The sequence below is a fragment of the Argentina silus genome (assembly GCF_951799395.1).
Source record: "Argentina silus genome assembly, chromosome: 22".
Classification (NCBI taxonomy): domain Eukaryota; kingdom Metazoa; phylum Chordata; class Actinopteri; order Argentiniformes; family Argentinidae; genus Argentina; species Argentina silus.
Genome location: NC_139676.1, coordinates 3,259,235 through 3,271,734, shown reverse-complemented (window position 1 = coordinate 3,271,734; position 12,500 = coordinate 3,259,235). Strand labels below are relative to the sequence as shown.

Below are 12,500 nucleotides of genomic sequence, written 5' to 3'. Positions count from 1 at the left end.
GGGCTGATGGGATACCAGGTCCTCCAGGGAACATGCTGATGTTACCGGTAAGAAAGACATTCACACATCTTAATCTTGGCACACCTCACACAATAGCTATATATTCGTTTAGTCTATTCCTATGTGCTGCACATTGCTGTAGTAATACTACTTTCCAGCCACAAGAGGGAGTGGTGAGACCACAGTTCCATTTGAAAGCTGAAAGCTGGAAGCTGTGTGTCTGTGTGTCTGTGTGTGTGTGTGTGTGTGTGTGTGTCTGTGTGCATGCTTGTGTGTTTGTGTGTGTGTGTGTGTGTGTGTGTGCGCATGCTTGTGTGTTTGTGTTTGTTTGTGTGTGTGTTTGTGTTTGTTTGTGTGTGCGTGTGTGTGTGTGTGTGCGTGTGCGTGTGCGTGTGCGTGTGCGTGTGCGTGTGTGTGTGTGGTGTATATATACACTATAAGAATATGATCTCTCTATAGTTCCAGTCTGGAGGAGACCCTCTGTACGGTCCAGTAATCTCTGCTCAGGAAGCTCAAGCCCAGGCTATCCTTCAGCAGACCAAGGTAAGGACCGCAACATGACCGAAACATGACCACAACATATCTGCAGAGACCGAAATATGACCAAAGCGACCAAGATAATGACAGTCAACCAAACGTTGCTAGGACTCAAGTTTTACTTTGGACTCCATCATGGACCATGACTTGATTTGCACTCGACTACGAGCTTTTATGGATGTGTGTCTCTCCCTCCATCTCTTTTTCTTCTCTCTCTCTCTCTTTCCCTCCTCAGCTTGCTATGAAGGGACCACCCGGGCCACTAGGGCTGATGGGAAGGCCCGGACCACTGGTGAGTTTATGCAAGGAACTAATATCTATTGTATTTATTGTCTATATTTTTAATCCATTTAAAAGGGAATCATAGAGGTAAACATGCAGTATTTTGGCATCCACATTCAAATGCAATGCAGCATAATCCTTCATCTACACGATCCAATGTTAATAGAATGAATGATACATCGTAGAGCATATTAACGGACGTCTGGACTCTCTTTCCCAGGGTTCATCTGGACCGACTGGGCTGAAGGGGGCGGGTGGGGAGCATGGGCCAGCGGTAAGCAGACGCCATGACGACACGCAGCTTCTCATCTGATTGGATGACACATTTTACCTATAAATATATATAAATTATATAAATATAAATCACTTACATTGTGTCTGTCTGTCTGTCTGTCTGTCTGTCTGTCTGTCTGTCTGTCTGTCTGTCTGTCTGTCTCCACAGGGTCCCAGAGGGTTGGAGGGTACCTCAGGGTTGAAAGGAAAGGCAGGGAAAAGGGTGAGACTCTCAGCTTACAGGGAAACAACGCACAATTTTAGTGATAGCATGGATAAATCTATACAAATATAAATGAAAATGAATATAAAATGACCGTATAGCCCTGTGTTATGCAAATTATTCTGTGTGTGTGTGTATGTTTGTATGTGCATGTGTGTGTGTGCGTGTGTGTGTGGTCCAGGGTCGAGCTGGAACAGATGGGAATAGGGGTGCATCGGGGGAGACCGGTGGAAAGGTGAGCTTGTTTATATCACTCCTGCGGTGCTTATATTGATTGTCGACACTGTGTGTCCTGACCCCTTGAGCTCTTCACAGAATACAAGTCCTCTCACATTCTCTCTCTCTCTCTCTCTCTCTCCATCTCTCTCTCTCTCTCTCTCTCTCTCTCTCTCTCTCCATCTCTCCATCTCTGACAGGGTGACAGGGGATTTGATGGCTTACCAGGTCTCCCAGGCAACAAAGGACACAGAGTAAGTGACTTGATCAACAACGTGTTATGTCTTGGTTGATTGATTTGATTGATTTATTGATTAATTGATTGATAGAATCCATCAGATCATTCGCAATGTGATCACCTATCACCCATGGGGAGGGTGCCTACCATACATGATAAAGCCATGTGTAACGTATGTGTGTGTGTGTGTGTGTGTGTGTGTGTGTGTGTGTGTGTGTGTGTGTGTGTGTGTTCTCAGGGTGAAACGGGGAAGCCAGGCCCGCACGGATCACTTGGGGGTTCAGGAGAGAAGGTAAGGACAGACTGCTAGTCTACAGGTAGTTGTCGTGTGTAGAGTTTAGGTTTTTGTGTGTATGTTTGCATATAGGTGTAATATAGAAATGTGTGTGCGTTTCCCCCGTAGGGTTCAGAGGGACCATCGGGGCCAAGAGGACAAGCAGGTGATGCTGTGAGTGTGATTTGTCCTCCAAACATACGGACACGACTCTGTCATCATGGTTGGCGATTGATTAGCGATTGGTTATCATTGAGTGTTGTGTACAGTATGTGATTGCTTGAACTCTGACCTCCAGGGCTCCCGTGGTCTGAACGGACCCAGAGGTAACTCTGGACCCACAGGTCAGCTTGTGAGTATGACCTTTTGACCTTCAACCCTCACTGCCACACCGTCCCCTCAGCTCTACCCTCACCCAAGCTGTCACCCCAGCCCTCTCCTTCACCCTATCCCTCACCTCAACCCTCACCCCAACTCACCCCTAACCTTCACCCTAGCCCTAACCGCAGCCCTAACCGCAGCCCTAACCCTATCCCTAACCCCAGCCCTAACCCTATCCCTAACCCTATCCCTAACCCCAGCCCTAACCCTATCCCTAACCCTATCCCTAACCCTATCCCTAACCCCAGCCCTAACCCTATCCCTAACCCCAGCCCTAACCCTATCCCTAACCCTATCCCTAACCCCAGCCCTAACCTGATCCTTAGAAAAGGACTCATGGTCCCTCTACTGCATGGTATACCACTGGAGCTCCAGCACTGAAACATTACTAGTAGATTCCAGCTTTCAGCTTATCCGAAACCCTGACCTCAACTTCAATGTGTTTCGACTTGCTGCCTAAACACACACCATTATGGTAATGTTACAAGTGCTCATTAAAACACACACCTTTGTTTGGAGAGGGGCAAGCTGGTGGGTGGAACTTCAAAGAAAGAAAGAAAGAAAGCTGCACACTCTTGCTCAGATGCTATTATTTTATTAAACCAACATTTCAGCTGCGACATTGGTTAAATAAAATAATTGCTGTCGAGATGTTGGTTAGATAAAATATTAGCATCAGAGCGAGAGTGCGCAGCTTTCTAGCTGTCTCTAATGTTACATCTTCTTTACATAGCATAATGTTAATGTAACACTTGCTAGCATAGCATTATGGTAATGTTACACTTACTAGCATAGCATTATGGTAATGTCACACCTGCTAACATAACATTATGCATTCATATCAGATAGCATGGAATTACATTATGCTAATGTAGTGTCTGTCTGCCAGTATCATTCCTTTGAACATGACATCTGAAGGTATTAAACCTGTTAGCCGTGCACCTGTTAGCATAACACATGACTTTTTAGTTTGCACCTGCAACTCTCTGTCAGCTAATGCTAATTGCTAACACATCAACATTGCATATTATGCCATTGGTCAGCAAATAAATTCAGCTTTTTAAAAAAAAATAAAGCTTTTTTTATTTTTTTTATATGTAGACAGTTGTTTAAAACGATGACCTGGTCAATATGTGTCACACTTTTCTCCCTCCTCCCTCTCTCTTTAGGGCATCCGAGGGGTCGACGGGGTTCAAGGGTCAAAGGGCAACTTGGTGGGTATGACCATAAATATGCTATATGACATTCTAGACTAGAAAAAACAGATTTTCTCACTCTAGAACCCAGTGATTGTGGTAGGATGTGTGTCGGTTCATATGACATCATTTCCTTTTCCTAACAGGGAACTTCAGGGGAGACAGGAGCAGCCGGACAACAGGGAAACCCTGGATTCCAGGTACACACATACCCACACACACACACACACACACACACACACACATACACACACACACACACACACACACACACACACACACACACACACACACACACACACACACACACACACACACACACACACACACACACACACACACACACTAACTAACTCTTTCTCTCTCTCATAGGGTTTTCCTGGTCCTCAGGGTCTAGTAGGATTACCAGGAGTAAAGGTAGGAACATGCAGCAGAAACAACAACGAAAGGATCTATAATGTGTTTTTTACTCTGTACACGAACTTGCTTGCTACTCTACACAGCGACTTTGAGATGCTCCATGTGCACTTTCCAAATTAAAATTCTGTATTATATCGTATTATCGTAACCATGCAATTAGCTTTATTAGTGCTTACAATGCTAACAATGCCAACGGCGCTAGTAGTTTAGCATAAGCCTACATACGGTACAGCTGCCGCCAGAGACATTAACAGCTGGTGTTGCTTCCAGGGTCCCCAAGGAAAAACGGGGTTGCAAGGATTACCTGGGAATGACGGTCCCTCTGTGAGTACTGCAGACACACACACACGCACGCACACGCACACACACACACACACACACACACTTACAAATGTCTTGCCTTTGTCCTCGTGTCCACAGGGTCACCCAGGAAGAGAGGGAACGCCAGGAGAGAAGGGACTGCCGGTAGGTTTGCCTGAGTGTGTGTGTGTGTGTGTGTGTGTGTGTGTGTGTGTGTGTGTGTGTGTGTGTGTGTGTGTGTTGCTGTGCTGACGTGTCTCTGTGCGTTCAGGGTCCTATTGGAGTTCAAGGGCCTGTTGGATATCCAGGGCCGCGAGGAGTGAAGGTACCAATCTCTCTTTTCCATCATACACACTCCAGCGGCACGGCCAACGCGGTCAATAAACCACCTCTGTCTATACTCCCCATCTAATTCACTGTGTTCCGTTCTGTGTGTTCTATTTTCCAGGGAGCAGATGGAATCAGAGGGCTGAAAGGGAGCAAAGGAGAGAAGGTGAGAGAGAGAGAGAGAGAGAGAGAGAGAGAGAGAGAGAGAGAGAGAGAATAAGGGAGGGAGAGAGGGAGAGGGAGAGAGAGAGAGGGAGAGAGGGAGGGAGAGAGGGAGGGAGAGCGCGAGGGGGGGGCGGAGGGGGGGGGAGAGAGAGAGAGGGAGAGAGTAAGGGAGGGAGAGAGAGAAGCCATGACCGTGTTTATGTGTATGATCACATTTCGCATTAGGTTTCTCAGTGCTCTCTGCCCGTTTCCCAATCGACCCCCATAGTCTATGGACCTCTCTATCCAGGGGTTAACAAGGTCTTCATGGTCTGTTTGTTTTGTGTCCTTTGTGTTGTGGGGTTAACCACTTCTCTATCTAAGACGTCATCATGTTCTCTGTGTTCTGCACATGTGTTCGTATTTTCAGTCTGTTCTCCATCTGAGTCTGTTCTATGTGTTGTATATCTAGGGGGAAGATGGCTTCCCGGGGTCTAAAGGAGAGATGGGGGGGAAAGGGGACTTGGGGGACAACGGAGCGCCAGGTTCCCGGGGGGAGGATGGTCCTGAGGGGCCAAAGGGACAGTCTGGCACCCTAGGAGAAGCAGGCACTGGCGGGACGGCTGGAGAGAAGGTACACACACACACACACACACACACACACACACACACACACACACACACACACACATGCAGATACACACGTGTGTGTAAAGTGTACCATGATGAATCCATTCATTTTCAGCACCAAGAAATATTGTTTCAAATGTAAGCTGTTTATAGTCTGTACAACCATGTATAAAACTCAATCTCCCCCTTCTGCCCTCTCTCTCACTCATTATACCCCCCCCCCCCCTTCCCGCTCCTTCTTTCTCTCTTCCCTCCTTCTCTCTCTCAGGGTAAACTGGGAGTTCCTGGGTTACCAGGGTATCCAGGGCGACAAGGACCCAAGGTGAAATAACTACATATACACACAACGAATCAACTTGATGACGAAAATCAGTCTCACACCGTTTTAACGTTGCACTAACGTTTGTGTGTGTGACCCCCCTCGCAGGGTTCAGATGGTTTCCCCGGCGCTATAGGTGTTGTGGGAGAGAAGGGGAAGAGGGTGAGTATGGAGAAGGGAGAGAGAGAGAGAGAGAGAGAGAGAGAGAGAGTGTGGGGGGTAAAATGAGGGGTGAGGCTTTGGGTGAGAGTTGTGTTTCAGTTGTAACAGTGATATTCTTTCTGTATCTCCTCTCGATCATTTGTATTGAGTGGGGTTAGAGAGTGGGTAACATATGAGATCAGTGATGTATCCAATGGTAACCAGCTGTCCTGTCTGTCTCACCCAGGGTCCTGGGGGACAACCAGGAAGTGGAGGCGAGAGGGGTCCTAATGTGAGTACTGCCTTACTCTGTGCCTGTCCAAAACTGTTCTGGGTGGTGTGTAACTGTTTACACTACCTGATGAACACTACCTACGATTAAGTTAGAGGTTGTGTGTGTGTGTGTGTGTGTACAGTACCAGTCAAAAGTTTGGACACACCTTGCCAAGAGTGTGCAAAGCTGTCATCAAAGCAAAAGGTGGCTAATTTGAAGAATCAAAAATATAAAACATATTCTGGTTTGTTTTATCTTTTTTGTTTCCTACATAATTCCATATGTGTTCCTCCATAGTTTTGATGTCTTCAATATTAATCTACAATGTAGAAAATAATAAAAAATAAAGAAAAACCATTGAATGAGAAGGTGTGTCCAAACTTTTGACTGGTACTGTATGTGTGTGTGTGTGTGTATGTGTGTGTGTATGTGTGTGTGTGTGTGTGTAACACTCTCTATCTTCCTGCAGGGTGCGCGAGGAAGCAGGGGCGCCAGAGGGCCCACTGGGAAGTCAGGGGCAAAGGTCAGAGTTCACAGGGTCACACACCTCACACCAGATGGCTCCCACCTTCATCTCTGGCTGCATTCATGCTGAAATATGAGCTATCAGAGCATAGCAATTAGATGAAAACGGATACAGATACAGACAGGATCATCACGGTTCATTGGCAGTGGTTATCTGCAATGAACCCATTATGTACAGTAGCAGTCAAATGTGATACTGTGCACCTCTGGTTCAGTCATGACTCACAAGTAACACACACTCATCCATTTTGTGACAGGGATCCTCAGGACATGACGGCCCCTCAGGTCCCACTGGAGACAGGGTAAGGACCCCCACCCCCCCCACACTTACCCCCCCCCCACACACACACACACACACACATTAATCTATCGGTTATTAACTTGTTGATTGATTGATTGATTGATTAGTTGTTGGTTGATTGATTATGTAATCTAGGGGCCTCAAGGGCCACAAGGACGGAACGGGGAGGGAGGGCCAAAAGGACCTAATGTGAGTGGGCAAGTTACGCACACACCCACCCACCCACTCACCCACACGCACGTTTTCATTTTGTGATATGCACTGTGATATTAGATTATGCGACTGTGATGTCACTACCGGTGTTTGTCTGTAGGGGCCGGCAGGGAAGGACGGACTCCCAGGTCACCCGGGTCAGAGAGGGGAGCCGGTGAGTGCATGGAGTTAAGATGTCCTCAGGGAAAAAGCTTACATTTACCCATCCACCTCTCCCTCGATCCTTCTCTCTCTCTCTTCCTCATTACCCAATCTCTCTCTCTCTCTCTCTCTCTGCAGGGTTTCCAAGGAAAGACAGGACCTCCCGGTCCATCAGGTGTGGTGGGGACACAGGTAAGTCCTAGAGACAGATGTGTATGGGGCGGGGTCCCAGAATGGATGTGTTTAGATGCCGGTTTATTAGGTTTGACGTCATCTGATTGGTCGGATTTGGAGTTTGCTGCAATGTGATTGGTCTGATTGTGTACGTGGTGGATCTCTGATTGGTTCGTGTGTGTGTGTGTGTGTGTGTGTGTGTGTGTGTGTGTGTGTGTTGCAGGGTAAATCTGGGGAGACTGGGCCAATGGGAGACAGAGGTCATCCCGGGGGATCTGGCGTACCTGGAGAACAGGGTTTACCTGGAGCCGCCGGGAAAGAGGGAGCCAAGGTGAGATCTTCATCTTCATCGTCATCATCATCATCATCCATTGCTTTGGTTTTGATCATGAGCATCAGAGCTATTTTTGCCATAAAATCTGAATAAGTAGAACCAACAAAGTCCCAGATCTGTGGGTGAAACACAGAATAGTGTTCCATGAATAGAACACAGAAAGTGGTCACATCAGTCTGATAGGGCACAGAATTCAATGGATGAAACATTCAAAATGGCGACCACCATGGAACCTAACCTTGCTTTGAATGGGCCGTTTTTCACTCTAACTGTGGAACCGACTTTAACTGACTTTAACCGACTTTAACTCGCTTTTGCTGTTTCCAGGGCGACCCAGGGACAACAGGGACTTCTGGGAAGAGTGGTCCTGCAGGACTGAGGGGCTTCAGAGGGGGCAGAGGGGCTTCAGGTGCCATGGTAACCATTACCATCCCATCACATTAATACCCCCTCCCCCTTCCATACATGTGGTCATTTTCCGACCTCCCTTCCTTGAAGTAATCACTGACCCTAACGTCATTGGATTGGTCAAAGCAGGCTTTCTATTGCATCGTTTTCACCACTCACGATCAAGCAGATCAGTGATTTAGTCTAGGAGAAGGGAGAAGGGAAGGATCCATTTCAAGAGTATTTCAACAAGGCCCTGTTTCCCCAATGAGAGGAGATGGGAGAGGATATTGGATGACTTGAATTGGTTGTGATTGCTTGATATGACTGTCTTCTCCCCAGGGTCCCGGTGGGTTGAAAGGAGGAGAGGGACCAACTGGACTACCTGGAGGCACAGTGAGTCCTCTCTCTCTCTCTCTCTCTCTCTCTCTCTCTCTCTCTCTCTCTCTCTCTCTCTCTCTCTCTACCCTATTTTCACTCCCACTCTGTCTGTTTCTGTCTCGCTCCTTGTCTTGTTAACTCAGACCCCCTATTGCTATGCTATTAGTGTGATTATGTATGATGCATTTACACACACACACACACTCTCTCTCTCTCTCTCGCTCTCTCTCCCCCCCTCCCCCTCTCGTGCTCTCTCTCCCTCTCTCCCTCTCTCTCTCTCCCTCCCTTATTCTCTCCCTCTCTCCCTCTCCCTCCCTCTCTCTCTCTTTCTCTCTCCCTCCCCCCCCTCTCCCTCTCTCCCTCTCTCTCTCTCCCTCTCTCTCTTCCTCCTTTATTCTCTCCCTCTCTCCCTCTCCCTCCCTCTCTCTCTCTCCCTCTCTCCCTCTCCCTCCCTCTCCCTCCCTCCCTCCCTCTCTCTCTCTCTCTCTCTGTGTAGGGGGCCGGTGGTGAGAGGGGCCCTCCAGGGTCGGCTGGTGGGATTGGTCAACCTGGACGGGTTGGTGCCATTGGTGGACCTGGAGCCATGGGAGAGAAGGGGGAACCAGTAAGTTCTTGTCTTTCTTAGTTCCCCATTCCAACCTCCTTGGTTTCTCTCGATAACCCAGACCTACAGCACTCGTATAGCAGCAAATAACTTAGCTTGACGTATTTTGTTTGGTTGTTGGTTGTTTTGGTCACGCACAGAAGGATTGACTGTTGAATATACATTTTACATTTGTTTCTTCCTCGTGGCTCTGTGGCTGGGTTCTGGAAATACATCAAGGATTCATATAAGCAACAAAGCTTTCAGGAAACCAGAACCTGAGCTCGGGATAGCAAGTTCCTTGTTGTATGTTCTGCGTTCCACAGTATTGTGTTGATCTGTAGCTGTGTTCTGATAGGCTTGGTTCTTTCTCCCAGGGTGAGAAGGGTCCGATCGGGCCAGGAGGACAGGACGGGGAACAGGGACCTCTGGGACTGCTAGGAGCCGCAGGCCCTGCTGGACCACCAGGGGAGGACGGGGATAAGGTAGTGTGTGTGTGTGTGTGTGTGTGTGTGTGTGTGTGTGTGTGTGTGTGTGTGTGTGTGTGTGTGTGTGTGTGTGTGTGTGTGTGTGTGTGTATGTGTGTGTGTGTATGTGTGTGTATGTGTGTGTATGTGTAAACATATGCGTTATTTTGTCTGTGTGTGTGTGTGTGTATGTTTGTGCGTGTGTGTGTTTGGGCATGCCTATGTGTGTGTCTGTGTCTGTGTGTGTGTGTGCGTGTGCTTGTGTGTGTGTGTGTGCGCATTTGTGTGTTTGTGTATGTCTTTGTTTGTGTATGTCTGCATGCATTCGCGCGTGTGTGTGTGTGTGTGTGTGTGTGTGTGTGTGTCTGTGTGTGTGTCTGTGTGTGGGTATCTGATGGTGCCTGTTTGTGTTTGCAGGGTGAGACTGGGGGACCTGGTCAGAAAGGCAGCAAAGGAGACAAAGGAGAAGGCGTAAGTCTGGACTTAAAGTCATACTAAACCTATTCTAAAGCAATACCAGATATCACATATTGTTCTTCTGTCCCTTAGATTTCTGTTGGAGCCAATGCTTGTGATGACGCCTCTATACCTTTTGCAGAAATATACTGCAAAAATATACTACATTCTTCATGATATCTTTAGATTAGATTAGATTAGATTCAACTTTATTGTCATTGGGCAGAGTACAAGTACAGAGACAACGAAATGCAGTTAGCGTCTAACCAGAAGTGCAAAAAAAGCAGACAAGTGCAATGTGAACAATATATACAGGTAGTGCAGTATAAGCAGTATATGAGCAGTATAAGTAGTGCAGTATTGCAGTATATGTATTAACAGTAATATTATAACCAGAATAAATATAGAATGCAATATGAACAGTATAAGCAGTATATGAGCTGTATAAGTAGTGCAGTATAAGCAGTATACTCAGTCAGGTCAAATCTAACGTGTGTTTTCTCTCGTTTTTTGTTGAAGGGTCCCGCAGGACCACATGGGGGTCAGGGCCCGATCGGTCAGCTAGGACTACGGGTGAGTCTGTCCTCTTGAATGTTGGAGTATTACACCATCATTACTGTGTGTTGTTGCTATCATACCACATACCTGTATCTCAGAATCATCTGTATGTAAGGTCCTGGTTGTGTCTTAAAGTATCTCTCTCTCTCTCTCTCTCTCTCTCTCTCTCTCTTTCTCACTCTCTCTCTCTTATTCTCTCCTCTCTACTCTCTCTATCCTCTCATGCCCGCGCTCCACTCCTCCTCTCCATTCTTTCCCTCCTATGCTTTCTCTCCCCCTCTCCCCACTCTTTCTTCCCTTCCCTCCGCTCTCCCCCTCTCCCCCAGGGTGTGGATGGGGACCCGGGCCCCAGGGGCCAGCAGGGCATGTACGGTCCGAAGGGAGACGAGGGGCTCCGGGGCTTCAAGGGATCCAGAGGCCCCTCAGGACTACAGGTGAGAAAGCTTTCCATGGCGGCCGTCTTGGTTCTGCTATACACCTCTCATGGCAGCCATCTTGGTTCTGCTATAGGTCACACATGGTGGCCATCTTAGTTTTGCTATAGGTCACACATGGTGGCCATCTTGGTTCTGCTATACACCTCCCATGGCCGCCATCTTGGTTCTGCTATACACCTCCCATGGTGGCCATCTTGGTTCTGCTATACACCTCCCATGGTGGCCATCTTGGATCTGCTATATACCTCGCATGGTGGCCATCTTGGATCTGCTATACACCTCCCATGGTGGCCATCTTGGTTCTGCTATACACCTCCCGTGGTGGCCATCTTGGTTCTGCTATACACCTCCCATGGTGGCCATCTTGGATCTGCTATACACCTCCCATGGTGGCCATCTTGGTTCTGCTATACACCTCCCATGGTGGCCATCTTGGTTCTGCTATAAGCCTCCCATGGCAGCCATCTTGGTTCTGCTATACACCTCCCATGGTGGCCATCTTGGTTCTGCTATAAGCCTCCCATGGCAGCCATCTTGGTTCTGCTATACACCTCCCATGGTGGCCATCTTGGTTCTGCTATAAGCCTCCCATGGCGGCCATCTTGGTTCTGCTATATACCTCCCATGGTGGCCATCTTGGTTCTGCTATACACCTCCCATGGTGGCCATCTTGGATCTGCTATACACCTCCCATGGTGGCCATCTTGGTTCTGCTATACACCTCCCATGGTGGCCATCTTGGTTCTGCTATAAGCCTCCCATGGCAGCCATCTTGGTTCTGCTATACACCTCCCATGGTGGCCATCTTGGTTCTGCTATAAGCCTCCCATGGTGGCCATCTTGGTTCTGCTATACACCTCCCATGGTGGCCATCTTGGATCTGCTATACACCTCCCATGGTGGCCATCTTGGTTCTGCTATACACCTCCCATGGTGGCCATCTTGGTTCTGCTATAAGCCTCCCATGGCAGCCATCTTGGTTCTGCTATACACCTCCCATGGTGGCCATCTTGGTTCTGCTATAAGCCTCCCATGGCAGCCATCTTGGTTCTGCTATACACCTCCCATGGTGGCCATCTTGGTTCTGCTATAAGCCTCCCGTGGCGGCCATCTTGGTTGTGCCATAAGGAACACACCAAATTCTCCACTACTGGGCTATTACTGGCGAGCTTGTGCCTGAGAGGTTTGAACTAAAGTGATTCTACACGTGTTTACATCTTTTAAATCATTTGTATGAAATCATTTGCCCCTCTCCGGTGACTTACTCTCTGATGACTACTTCCTGCCCCTTTTGTCTCTCTTCAGTACTTCCTGTGTGTTTCTTGTTCCTAGGGGATGCCCGGGACGCCGGGGGAAAAAGGGGAGAGC

The 12,500-nt window shown here is 48.0% G+C and overlaps 1 protein-coding gene across 1 annotated transcript in view; it reads left to right on the top strand.

The window, feature by feature from the left end:
- LOC310822013 (uncharacterized protein) overlaps positions 1 to 12,500 on the top strand; it is a 36,880-nt gene that overhangs the window by 13,437 nt on the left and 10,943 nt on the right. The window contains exons 11-45 of the mRNA XM_083694302.1: positions 1 to 47; positions 460 to 543; positions 773 to 829; positions 1,040 to 1,093; positions 1,262 to 1,315; positions 1,497 to 1,550; positions 1,732 to 1,785; positions 2,008 to 2,061; positions 2,173 to 2,217; positions 2,342 to 2,395; positions 3,594 to 3,638; positions 3,767 to 3,820; positions 3,993 to 4,037; positions 4,311 to 4,364; positions 4,461 to 4,505; positions 4,612 to 4,665; positions 4,789 to 4,833; positions 5,284 to 5,445; positions 5,710 to 5,763; positions 5,869 to 5,922; positions 6,149 to 6,193; positions 6,645 to 6,698; positions 6,958 to 7,002; positions 7,137 to 7,190; positions 7,315 to 7,368; positions 7,494 to 7,547; positions 7,753 to 7,860; positions 8,191 to 8,280; positions 8,593 to 8,646; positions 9,128 to 9,235; positions 9,592 to 9,699; positions 10,099 to 10,152; positions 10,657 to 10,710; positions 11,022 to 11,129; positions 12,465 to 12,500. The exon at positions 1 to 47 is cut by the window's left edge and continues 28 nt beyond it; the exon at positions 12,465 to 12,500 is cut by the window's right edge and continues 18 nt beyond it. Of these exons, the coding sequence (XP_083550428.1) occupies positions 1 to 47; positions 460 to 543; positions 773 to 829; positions 1,040 to 1,093; positions 1,262 to 1,315; positions 1,497 to 1,550; positions 1,732 to 1,785; positions 2,008 to 2,061; positions 2,173 to 2,217; positions 2,342 to 2,395; positions 3,594 to 3,638; positions 3,767 to 3,820; positions 3,993 to 4,037; positions 4,311 to 4,364; positions 4,461 to 4,505; positions 4,612 to 4,665; positions 4,789 to 4,833; positions 5,284 to 5,445; positions 5,710 to 5,763; positions 5,869 to 5,922; positions 6,149 to 6,193; positions 6,645 to 6,698; positions 6,958 to 7,002; positions 7,137 to 7,190; positions 7,315 to 7,368; positions 7,494 to 7,547; positions 7,753 to 7,860; positions 8,191 to 8,280; positions 8,593 to 8,646; positions 9,128 to 9,235; positions 9,592 to 9,699; positions 10,099 to 10,152; positions 10,657 to 10,710; positions 11,022 to 11,129; positions 12,465 to 12,500 (2,195 nt within the window). The remainder of the gene's footprint in view (positions 48 to 459; positions 544 to 772; positions 830 to 1,039; positions 1,094 to 1,261; positions 1,316 to 1,496; positions 1,551 to 1,731; positions 1,786 to 2,007; positions 2,062 to 2,172; positions 2,218 to 2,341; positions 2,396 to 3,593; positions 3,639 to 3,766; positions 3,821 to 3,992; positions 4,038 to 4,310; positions 4,365 to 4,460; positions 4,506 to 4,611; positions 4,666 to 4,788; positions 4,834 to 5,283; positions 5,446 to 5,709; positions 5,764 to 5,868; positions 5,923 to 6,148; positions 6,194 to 6,644; positions 6,699 to 6,957; positions 7,003 to 7,136; positions 7,191 to 7,314; positions 7,369 to 7,493; positions 7,548 to 7,752; positions 7,861 to 8,190; positions 8,281 to 8,592; positions 8,647 to 9,127; positions 9,236 to 9,591; positions 9,700 to 10,098; positions 10,153 to 10,656; positions 10,711 to 11,021; positions 11,130 to 12,464) is intronic.